Source organism: Ursus arctos, unplaced genomic scaffold (genome assembly GCF_023065955.2).
Source record: "Ursus arctos isolate Adak ecotype North America unplaced genomic scaffold, UrsArc2.0 scaffold_18, whole genome shotgun sequence".
In the NCBI taxonomy this organism is placed as follows: domain Eukaryota; kingdom Metazoa; phylum Chordata; class Mammalia; order Carnivora; family Ursidae; genus Ursus; species Ursus arctos.
The window spans coordinates 9,447,974-9,460,272 of record NW_026622852.1 but is presented as its reverse complement, the minus strand read 5'-3'; the positions used below and the strand labels follow the sequence as shown (position 1 = coordinate 9,460,272).

The following is a 12,299-nucleotide window of genomic DNA, read 5'->3' as shown; positions in this document are numbered from 1 at the left end:
AACAGCAAATTTTGCTTTCCTCCTTGTCCCTAATCAGATTGCTAACTCAACTCAATCTTTATCTCCAATCTCCTTTCCTCTCCATTGGTGTTTTATTATTTTTCCAACCCAGAGGAGCTAGACTCCTAGATTAGGTATTTCTTGAATTTACATATTGTAATCTCATCTGCTCATTTCCTTAGGCAGTCATTGTACATTTGGTAATTCTATTATTATAAATCATTATCTATAAAACCATTTTGTTTTCCCACAGGAGTGTCTGGAACCCCTGCTGGCCTGTCCTTAAAGAGTTACTCTGAAATAGATCTATACTTAATCAAAACATTTCAAAGAAGTAGATGTTTATTTCTTTAACTAGAAAAATTAAAGTTTCTGTTTTTATTACTACATTTTGAATGCCTTCAAATTTCAGAGCTGTCCAAAGATTTTTATTTATGTGTTTCTGTATTTTATTTTTATCTCTCTCTATATATAATCTACATCTAACATTCACACTATTTGGTGTATATATGGGCATAAAAAAAGGAATATTTTTGTACAAGGATCAATACACCAGTGCCTAAATGTTTCTTTTATAAATAACTGTGGTCTAACATGTTACCTATCCTAAACACAGCTATCTTCCCATCTTGCTCTTTTGGGACTTTTTGCTTCTTGGAGAGACAAGAAAAGAAATCAAACTTGTACTTGACCAGCTAAAATGGATTTTACAAAGTCTGCTTTCACGATAGTTTCAAGAATCTTAAAGTGGGAGAGGTGTTAAATAACCCTGTTGTTTCCTAATGATGAAGGTGAGGCTGCAGTTATAGCCATAAGGGAATTAGGGGCAGAGCAGGAAGGGAACTCAGATCTCTTATGCTCTGTTCAATGCACCATATTGACTGAGACAGCCCCTCGAGCCTTCCCTCAGCCTACATATAACACACATTTGGTATTCTGAGTTCTAAACCCTCAGCACTTTAGAATTACCATATCGAATGGAAGAGGAAGGGAAGAAGTTGTGCTGTCCATCTACTGTGACAGTCAGATAGGAGATGACAGTAAATAATGAGGTCAGAGCCAAGTCACAAAACCCAAATCCAGCAGCCTGAGGACATTCAGAGAAAGGTAAAGAGACTTATGTATCTCAGAAGTCCTAGAAGTCAGCACTGCATGATAGAACAATAAAGTACTGGTTTTAGTGGGGAAAAAATCATTACGAAATGGATAAATTATATTCACCATATGTGATCTGGAAAAGCAGAGAAATGGATCTGAAGTTTGGAAAGACGTAGGTGAAATGAATAAAATATCAATGGATATTAACCAGGCAAGGTCATGATGACTCTGTTTCTTGTTTGAAACTTTCTGTATTAAAAAAGAAGAAGAAAAGAAAAAAATAATCATTAGCTTCTTACTTAAAGCATTTTTAAAGAGCTTTTAATGGGCACCGTTGGGGAATTAGAAATAATTAAACAATCCCTTGTGTATAGTGATGGGATTGCAAATTGGTGCAGCCACTGTGGAAAACAGTATGGAGGATCCTCAAAAGATTAAAAATAGAGCTACCAAATGATCCAGCAGTTCCACTTCTGGGAATATATCTGAAGGAAGCGAAACAGTATGTTGAAGGGCTATTGGCACCCCCATGTTAATAGCATGTTTATTATTTAGAGTAGCCAAGTGTCCTTCAATGGGTGAATGAATAAAGAAGTTGTCATACACGCACACGCACACAGAGAGGAATATTATTTAGCTGCAAAAAAGAAGGAAATCCTGCCGTTTGTAACAACATAATACTCGTTGAGTTTATGCTAAGTAAAATAACACAGATAGAGAAAGACAAACACTATACGATCTCGCTTATATGTAGAGTCTTAAAACAAAACAAAAACACAAACTCATAGAAGAAAAGATCAGATGTGATTAGCAGAGGCCAGGCATATGGGGTGGGATAGTTGGATGAAAGTGGTCAAAAGGTACAAACCTTTGGTTATAAGACGATTAAGTACCGGGATGTAACGTACAGCATAAGGAGTACAGCCAACACAGCTCTGTGGTATATTTGAAAGTTATTGAGAGAGTGAATCCCAAGAGTTCTCATCACAAGGAAAACAATTGTCTTTCTTTCTTTTTTTTTTTTTTTTTGGATATTTAAATGAAATGATGGATTCTAACTAAACTCATTGTGGTAATCATTTCACAACATGTGTAAGTGATGTCATTATGCTATGCACCTTAAACATCAAAGCAATTCTATTTGGGGGGGTATTTTTATATATATTTATAGGAACATGTGCTTTAACTTCTACACCACTTACGAAGTTTTGACAGCGAGACTATGCTCATTTCACCGAGGGCAATCAAAGGGTTGCAATTATTGGTGTATTTGATTAAATACACCAAGCGCAAAATGTAGGCCTCCAGTAATTTTACGTGAATAATTTGGGTTACTTTACTGATCAAATTAACTGGATGTTTGTCAAATGTATGCCATTTAGAGGTAGACTCCCTGTGAGAGGAGTAATATTTTGGCATTAATTTTTATAAATAGGTAGTTGCTGATGTTTCCAATAAGATGTTTAAAACCAATTGAATTTGTGCTTTAAAGCTCAGATAGTATTAAAAAATCTCACTTTGTTTGCTGTCACTGATCCCACCCTACAGATAGTCATTAAAGTCAAAAAAATAGAGTATTCAAATCCTGGAAAGTTCTTTCTATATGTACGCTTTTTTTCTATTTCAAACCGATTTGATTTCTGTTATGAATTTCCTACCAACAGGAATGTGGGACTCCTTGTCACTGACACTGTCCTTTTTGTTTGTTTGCTTGTAGTCACCTGGGCAGCCTTGTAACGGTTCTCTCCAGGCAGCATATGCGATGGCTCTGGGACATCAGTGGAAGAAAACCCTTTTGGATAGGCAAGTGTGTGCGCTGTATTGGGGAGGGAGACGAGAATATTAAGAGGGCATCACCCTCCATGGGCCAAATAATTGTGGCTCGCGGTAGCAAGCAACAGTTAGGTGGTCGGACAGTCTGTTTTTTCTTTTTTGGAGGGGGTGCCCGGCAGACAGTCTAGTCTGTCTTTTAAAACTCATCTTGAGGCGACTGGGTGGCTCAGTCGGTTAAGCGTCTGCCTTTGGCTCCAGTCATGATCCCAGAGTCTTGGGATCCAGCCCTGCATTGGGCTCCCCGCTCAGCGGGGAGTCTGCTTCTCCCTCTCCCTTGGTCCCTCTCCTGCTCGTTCTCTCTCTCTCCAATAAAGAAATAAAATCTTTAAAAAAATAAAAAAATACTTAAAAAAAAATACTAAGGGATGTGGTTTGGTTTAGAGGTAAGAGAATTCAACAAATGCTATTTCTTTTTTTTTTCTTCTTTTTTAAAGATTTTATTTATATACTTGAGAGAGAGAGCACACAAGAGAGAGAGCACAAGTAGGGGTAACAGCAGAGGGAGAGGGAGAAGCAGACTCCCAGTCACTGAGCAGGGAGCCTGATGTGGGGCTTGATCTCATGACCCTTAGATCATGACCTGAGCCAAAGGCAGCCGCTTAACCAACTGAGCCACCCAGGTGCCCCTATTTCTGAAAGTAAAAAATTAGAAATAGCTGTAAATAGGGGATAGTTAAATAAACTATGGTATAGCCATATGAAGGAATATTTAATATTTAATGCTTTTGTAAGGCATTGAATATTAAAGACATTAAAGTGCTTTATGTTTATTATTTCATCCAAGAAATATATGTTAGAGGCATATTATATATAAAATGTGTAATGTATTTGTGACAGGGTGCTGAGTAAAAAAGCAGAGTCCACAGCCATATGAAGCACAAAATAATTTAGAATAAAATATTTATATACATGTGATATATACATATATGCATATGATATACACATAGACATATATAAAGAACTATGCCAAAGAATTAGAAATGTTTACCTCTATTGACAATTATAGGTGGATCGTAATTTTATCCCTTGTTTTCTGACGTTTTAATATCTTCTTCAATTTTAACAATAATACAAATCTCTTCAGATTCCATTTTTAGGAGAATTCTCAGGGCACATCAAAGTCAGTATTTTCACCATCTGTCCCGGAAAGTATTGGATTTCGGGGAACGATAGTAAACCCAATGTTGGCTTCTCAAAATCTCTATAATACTTAGTACATCCCTAAATTCTGAAATTTTTTGAGAGTATTAAGTTAAAGCTGGAGGAGATGTTTTCTCTGCTCCCACAGTGACCGATTTCAAGGCTCTATTCCCTGAGTCCTCTTAGGCATAACATCTCCTGACTAATGATGCAGGGAAACAATCCAGAAGGGGATAGTAGTTACTTTTATTCTACTCCAAAATATTGAGGGAGAATCACGGGGAAGGTTATAGGCTATGCAACTAAGCCTCTTTTCCTGGTTAAACATGGTTGGGAGATGTCAGATCATGCTCTCTCCTCATTGTATTGTTTTGTTTCTACTATGAAGGAGAGTGAGGAGGAGGAATGTTTCTTTAAGAAAATTTACAAAAGCTTTGCAACACTAAAGTGCAATTTGTAAAATAGCCAGTGGGAGTAGCGAGGCAAGTTGAGAAAAGCTGCTTTTTTGTTGGAATTATAGCAGGCTGAAAAAATCTTACGTTCCAGACTAAAAATAATACCTAGTTAAGCTACTTTCAAATATGAAAACCAAGACATTTAAATAGCGAGGTAGAGCAACAAGAGACAAGAGTGTACCGGTTTCCCTGGGATAGGAGTTCTGTCTGTAAAAATAACGTGAGTATTAATTACTGCTTGCGACACATGTATATATGCCATGCACTTGACAGGCATTCTCTTATTTACTACTTAAAACAGCCCTTGATATACTATTTTTATTCCCATTTCTTAGATGAGGAAACTTGAACTGGGAGTGGTTAAGCAAAGATGCTTAACTAGTAAGTGGTAGATCGAGGATTTGATTTGCATCGGCCTGACTCCAAAGCCATATGTTGTTGTTGTTGTTTTAATTTTTTAATTCTAATTTTTAAAAATATTTTATTTATCTGAGAGACAGAGTGAGAGAAAGAGAGAGAGGATGAGTGAGGGGGAGGGCGAGAGGGAGAAGCCGGCTTCCCGCTGAGCAGGGAGACTGATGATGAGGGACTGGATCCAGGATCCTGGGATCATGACCTGAGCCGAAGGCAGACACTTAACTGACTGAGCCACCCAGGCGTCCCTCAAAGCTATATGTTCTTAACTGCGTTTTAGGATTCCCAGGTCCTATTCTGTGTTTTAGTATGTAGGCTCGTGTTTATATGTGATTACTGAACTTAGAGCTATAGACCATAAGCTCTTCCAGCATAAATGTAATATTACATAAATGTAACATTCTTTGGTTCCTGTTAGGTTTGAATGACCAAGTGCGTGCTGGCCACTGGAAGTGGATCGGCGGGGAACCTGTCACCTTCACCAACTGGAGGAAAGGGCCCCCTCAACGTTTAAAGCCTGGCAAGAACTGTGTTTTGGCTCAAAAACAAGGGAAATGGCAAACACAGGACTGTAGGAAGGGCAAACCTCACAATTATGTGTGCTCCAGGAAACTCTAAATGTAACTGGCCTTACAAGTGCCCACTTGGGATTTCTCATCTATTTATTTACAGGATTTGTGCATATTGTTCCATACAAAACAAGGTGTCATGACTGACTTAGTACGTTTTTTTATCATAGTATATGAGTGATTCTATCTAGTAAAAAAGGAACATTGAAGAATAGTTCCAGGAAGATTGATCAATGAGTATTTGTATCAGGAAGAGATACAATTCTTACTTCTCAGTGCCTTTCAAAATAAATGCCTAAAGCATTATATGGTACAAGATTTGCTTATCCTAGGATACTCCCACCCTGACCCCACTCTATATCTGAGTCCAGACCAAGTTCATGGTCCTTGGATTTTGGGGTCCCAAGACCTCTAATGAGTCCATTCTGGAATCTGCTCTGCAGGGGCTTGTGCCAACTCCATCTGAGGAGAGCCAGCCCTGCCAGCTCATTAAATCACAGGGGACTGCAGAGGGTCCCTTTGTCCTTTGGAGCCCTTTCGAATGTGAAACCTCAGATAAGAGGCTTGTGGATGAAAAAAGGAGAATTCTCTGTGGTGGAAAAGGAAGGCTTTTAGATGGGAGAAACTTGCAGACGGAGGCTCGTTTGCAAAGCTCTAGTTCAGGTAAGAATTCAGAGGCTACCTGTATGTCAGGGGTCTACCTATCCCCACTCATGAGACAGATCTCTTTTTCCAGTAAAAATGTTGGCATTGTATCTTCCCAGAGCTGATGATTACATTTCCCCCAGCCGTACAGATTCATGAGAAATTTGAAGTAACGTGAACCTCTCTTTTCATTTGGGTATATGGTGCTGACTAACGTTTCTCAAGGACATTTGGAATAGAGTATATGTGAGTGATGGTTAGCACCTGGAAGAAAAATACTGCTTCCTCACAAGCGTCTCAGTGAACTATGTTGATGAACAAAGAAAAATAATGCTGAAAGCAGAGCCCTTGAAAACCTATATTCTCAGAATGGATTTTGAGATAACTGAGCCCTTACATCTCTAATATTTCTAGAAATGGCATGCTAACCTGATTCTCTAACATAAAGGTCCCTTATTAATTTATAATAGCAGCTGAATGAAACATTTTTGTACCAGTGAAGCGTGTTGCAGCCTTCCAAGAACTCCCTTCTGAAATCAGGGTTTAATTACAGGAAATTAGAAATTTTTTTCTGAAGCATTTGCTCAAAATTTTCCTCTTTTCATAATCACTGAAAAATACGGTTGTGCCAAATGCAACTTGCTCTATGAGTAATTCAGAGTAATTTCAGAGTCAAAATGGGGTTACCAAGTAGACTAAAGCTTTGGTGCACGCTTTATTAGAATAACACATTCTGTAAAACTAAAATAAATGGAAGAAATTCAGTCCAGTTTCTGGATATAAAACATGACAAGCTTGTTTGATTTCTGCCCATTTATCAGGATTTTCGGTATTAGAAGTATTCACAAAGAGAAGTGGGGATAACATTTAGGCATTCCTACCTCTTACTTAAATTTAAATGACATCGTGGCATTGGGAGTCTCACGTAGGTGTCACAAGTAGGCTCTGGACTGATACAACATACAGGTCTCTCATACAACACAAGCACTCTCTGGTATTTAACCAAAAGATGCAAACTCACCCTCCATACCAGCTCCAATCCTTTCTGATCCACTAGTCCCTCCTGCGTGGGAAGGTGAGTTGCCAGATAATGTGGCGAAGAGCTGTTTACCTACGGAGTGATATCCTAGGACGGAAAGTAAAGGTTCAAGAAGTGAAGAGTTCAGGAGCCACTCCCTACTAGAACTCCAGAGCTGTGGTAACTATTTAAAACTGGGAATCCAGCACCAGGGCTGTTATGAGAACCTGGTCAGCATGGTAGATTTCATTATACTCGTCGGCAACGACAATGGTGTTTAAGTGTAATTGCAAATGCTAGCACGAAGGGAGAATGTTGTGATTCTTGTAGCAACTAGATATACTAGGATAATATTTTTAAATATTCCTGATCATAAAAGCACCAATCAGGTTCTAAAATGCAAGTAATTGAATGAGGATACAAACAAAAATTCAGACAAGTTGGGGTGCTGGACAATATTCATCAAAACTTTTATTTCTTATGAATGGGCTTTGACTCAGGGAGAAAAAGAAGTAAATGATTGTCATCTAAAATAAAAGACAGGGGTGCCTGGCTGGCTCAGTCAGTGGAGCATGCAACTCTTGATCTCAGGGTAGTGGGTTCAAGAACCATATGGTGTAGAGATTACTTAAAAATAAAATCTTAAAAAAAAAAAAAAAGGAAATGATGGTCGTGGTTCTCTCCCTAGGTTGGTTACTGTCACCTGTCAGTTTCCGGTGGGAGCAGGAAGGAAGGAAATGGAATGATGGTACAATGGGAATGGGTGATTAAAGGAGAGGAGAGGGGAGAGAGGAGAGAAGGATTGAGCAGGGAGAGATGGGACAGATGGTAGCTAAGAACAAGAGCATCAGAAAGAAAGACCTAAATGACACCCAGCTCTTCTCCCCAGATTTGAATATCGACTCAGGAAAAGCCCCCTCTATCCAAGGACATCAACTCGGCTAAGTAGCGTGTAGCTTTTCAGAATCCTGTGATTTTTGCTCTTTAACCAAAACATACATATGTATCTAGCATTTATTTTGCTGAATGTAAACTTAAAAACATATGATAATTATTTCATCTCCTTCCAAGGAGTGGTAAAAACGAACCAGGTGACATTTATTTACGTTTCTGTTTTTGTTTATTTTTAATACAGCCAAAAAGAACATGCACATATTTTCATTAACACTATGGTTTGTATAATTCAAACCAGGAACTGGTGCTGATTAATTTTTGCAACAAGGCAGCCTATTAAATGTACTGTCTGTAGCATTGTATCAAAATTAATAAAATAAACTTATTTCTACTTCTGAACTACTGTTGCTTTAGTTTTTCACATTTTATATTTGTTCTATCCATTGTAAGAAGGGATGGAAAAGGAAACTCAGAGCGTCTTTTTTATCCTTGCTGTTTAAATCAACCTTTACACGGCTTTCATCCATCTACCCAGCCACCCAGCCAGCCAGCGAGCCATCCATCCATCCGCCATTCATTCGACGAATATTATTGAATCTCGAGTGCCAGCCCCTCACCTATTCTAGATATTGGAGATATTATTGTGAACGAGATAGGAAAATAGAAGTATAAAAGCATAGTGTATACATGCAAATTTCTAATAATTTTTTTTTTGAGCGTGAAACTTTTTGTCAGGGAGGAAGTCACAGTGGAAACCACTGATTACATTATCCCTTTTCAGAGTCAATGGGAAACACACCCTACTACAAACAGCTCAGGCTGTCTTTGGTTTTTTTTCTCTCCTGATTAAGGAATTGGTATTACTTCCTGTGTTCATGATCAGGTCAAAGTGTTATGGATAGCAGCTGTCCCAAATCTCCTGTCTCCAGATCAAGTGAGGAACTAAAGTTTTCTAATCCAGCTGACTGATTTTTTGTGACAGGACCAGCAGTAGGTGTCTCTGTGTCTTTGAGATCCCTGGAGTAACAGGAATAAAAAAAGAGAACAATGATATCGTCTCACCTGATGTCCTTATTGTAGAGCAGGGGACACTGAAGTCTTGAGAAGGTAAAGTGAGAAGGGATCAGTACCAGCACTAGAGACCTCCAAATCGTGGGCTGAATCTCTTCGAATTCTTCTACATACTCTCATTCTTACCACTTGGAGCAAATGGTTTGCTTATATTCCAACAAAATATCTTTGAATGATGAGTGTGATAAAATTGACATATGCTTGCCAACATTATTGTAAGTAAAAGAAGATGGACGGGGAAGGCCATGTACTGCGTGGTCCATTCATATGAAATGTCCAAAATGGGCAAATCTATGAAGATAGAAAGTAGATTCATGGTTGCCCAGGGGGTGGGGGACGAGGAGATGGAAACTAACTGCTAGTGGGTACAGGATTTCTTCCTGAGGGTATGGAAAGGATGTGGAATTAGATAGTGGGGATGGTTGTACCACATGGTGAATACACTGAAAAGCACTGAAGTGTGCACTTTAAAATGGTGAATATGATGTTATAGGGAGTATATCTCCATAAAAATGCTATTAAAAATCACCGTATAAAAATTTATTTTAGAAAGCTGTAAGTGGGTGGATATATTTGCTGTGTGTTTATCTGACTCATCCAAGATACATTTTCCAGTCTTTGCCTCATGTCTCACCCAGGTTTTTGTTTGTTTATTTATATGGTTGGTTAAGGGGAAGAGAATGTTGATTGGACGTACTGTTTAACTTACAGGACGGCTTTATTGATCTTCCTCCTTTCTCCCCATTAATCATGAGAGGGCTGTTACGGATGGCAGAGTGTGTCTGGATATGTGTAATGTCCAGAATGCCATGATTTTCTAAAATTAATTCTACAAGTCTTTAGAACAGGATCATGCAGGAAATGAATATACCCTCCTCGTAACTTACACATATAACTGTTCATTTTGAACAGTTTTTATAGGTCTTATATTCTGCTAGGCAATAAAGTCTAGTTTATCTTAAGACAGAAAGGGACAAAAATCAACCGACACTTCCATTAAGGGCCTTATGGTAACCCGCAATACTTTTTCCAAGCAATGAAGTATGAGTTCACCTTTTGCTTCTATCCCCATCTGTATTTTTGCTTCCCAAAGGCAATCAATCCCAACTTACTCTACAGAAGAAAAATGGAAAAATATATGCCATCCCAAAACTAGTCAAAAGCAGCTAAATTAATATCAGAGTAGATTTTAGAGCAAAGAATACTACCAAGGTTAAAGGTGCTTATTTTATAATTTAAATGGGTCAATACATCAAGAGGACACAATCATTCTAACATTTGTGCACATAATAACAATGTTTAGAAATACATGAAGCAAAAACTGATAGAAATAAATCTAGAATTATATTCAGAAATGCTAATACCCTCTCAATAATTGATTGAACAAGTAGGCAGAGAACATCAGTAAGGATTTAAAAGTGTGAACATTGTTAGCCAAATTAACCTAACTGCCATTGCTAGAACATTCCACCCAACAACAGCAGAATAGACATCTTTTCAGGTGCACGGGAAACATTTGCTGGAGTGAGCCATTTTCCGGGACATAAAATGAATCTCAATAAATTTAAACGGATTTAAGTTATACAAAATACGTTCTCTGACCATAATGGAGGTAAATTAGAAATCAATAACAGAAGTATCTCTGGAAAACTAAACTTTAAACTTGATTCAATTCATGGGTTAAAGAAGTCAACAGGCAAAGTAAAAAGTGTGGTGAACTGCATAAAAATGAAAACAATAGGAGCACCTGGGAGGTTGAGTCGGGTAAGCATTCCACTCTCGATTTCAGCTCAGGTTGTGGTCTCTGGATTGTGGGATGGAGCCCCACGCTCAGTGCAGAGTCTGCTTGAAATTCTCTCTCACTCCCTCTGCCTCTCCCCCTGCTCATGTTCTAAAATATATAAATAAATAAATAAATAAATAAATAAATAAATAAATAAAATCTTTTTAAAAAATGAAAACATCTCAAAGTTTGTGGGATGCCATTAAAGCATTATGCAGGGAAGATTTTATAGCTCTTAATGTCTATATTTGAAAGAAGAAAGGTTTTAACTTCAGCTCCACCTTAAGAAACTAGAAAAAGAAGACAACAGAAATAAGCATATAGAAAATATCAGAACAGAAATCAATGAAACCAGAAGCTGGTTCTTTGAGAATGTCAATAAAAATGGTAAACCTCTAACAGGACGAGTCAGGAAAAATATGAGAGAACACAGATTACTAAGTCCCAGATAGGTTCGCTATTGAATTTTACAAATACTTAAAGAAGAAATAGTACCAATTCTACAAAACGCACTCAGAAAATCTCAAAAGAATATTTTCTGACTTATTCTATGAGGCAAAGTATTACTCTGATACCAAACTATATAAAAATATAAGAGCACAACAGACCAATATCCCTCATGAATATAGATAGAAAAATCCGAACAAAAATCTACCAATTCAAAGCCAATGATATGTACAAAAGGATAATACATCTTGATCAAGCCACTGTTATGAAAATGACAGGTACTACACATTTCTCTGATATCCAGACTATATAAAAGAAACCCTCAAAAATCAATAATAAGAAATTTTTTAAATGGGCAGATTTGAATGGATACATCACTACCGAAGATATATAGATAGCAAATAAGTAAATGAAAATATGTCAACGTATCAGTCATTAGAAATTATAAATTAAAGCCACAATGAGATAGTATTACACACCTATTAGAATGGCTCAAATTATAAAGACTGACCGACCATACCAAGTGTTGGTGAGGATATGAAGGAATCAGTACTCTTATACACTGCTGGTGAAATATAAAATAGTCCAACCACTCTGGAAAACAATTTGGTGGTTTCTTTATTAAACATATACCTACCATGTGATCCAGCCATTTCACTCCTAGGTATTTACACAAGAGAAAATAATGCTTATTTCCATTTGAAGACTTATATTTGAATGTTCATAGCAGCTTTATTTGTGACGGTCAAAACTATAAACGACCAAATGTCCATTGTCATGTGAGTGGATAAACAAATTATAGTATATCCTTGCAATGAAATCTATTCGGAAATAAAAACAAGTGAGATTGCTACAACCATATGAACGATTCTCAAAATAATTGTGCTGAATCAAAGAGCCTGACAAGAAAGAACACATAGTATATTTGTATT

At 37.5% G+C, this 12,299-nt stretch overlaps 1 protein-coding gene across 1 annotated transcript in view; it reads left to right on the top strand.

The window, feature by feature from the left end:
- Positions 1 to 8,461, top strand: part of FREM1 (FRAS1 related extracellular matrix 1) — a 275,149-nt gene extending 266,688 nt beyond the window's left edge. Inside the window, exons 44-45 of the mRNA XM_057313443.1 lie at positions 2,816 to 2,901; positions 5,359 to 8,461. Of these exons, the coding sequence (XP_057169426.1) occupies positions 2,816 to 2,901; positions 5,359 to 5,558 (286 nt within the window). The 3' untranslated portion in view covers positions 5,559 to 8,461. The remainder of the gene's footprint in view (positions 1 to 2,815; positions 2,902 to 5,358) is intronic.
- Positions 8,462 to 12,299: the final 3,838 nt, after the last annotated feature.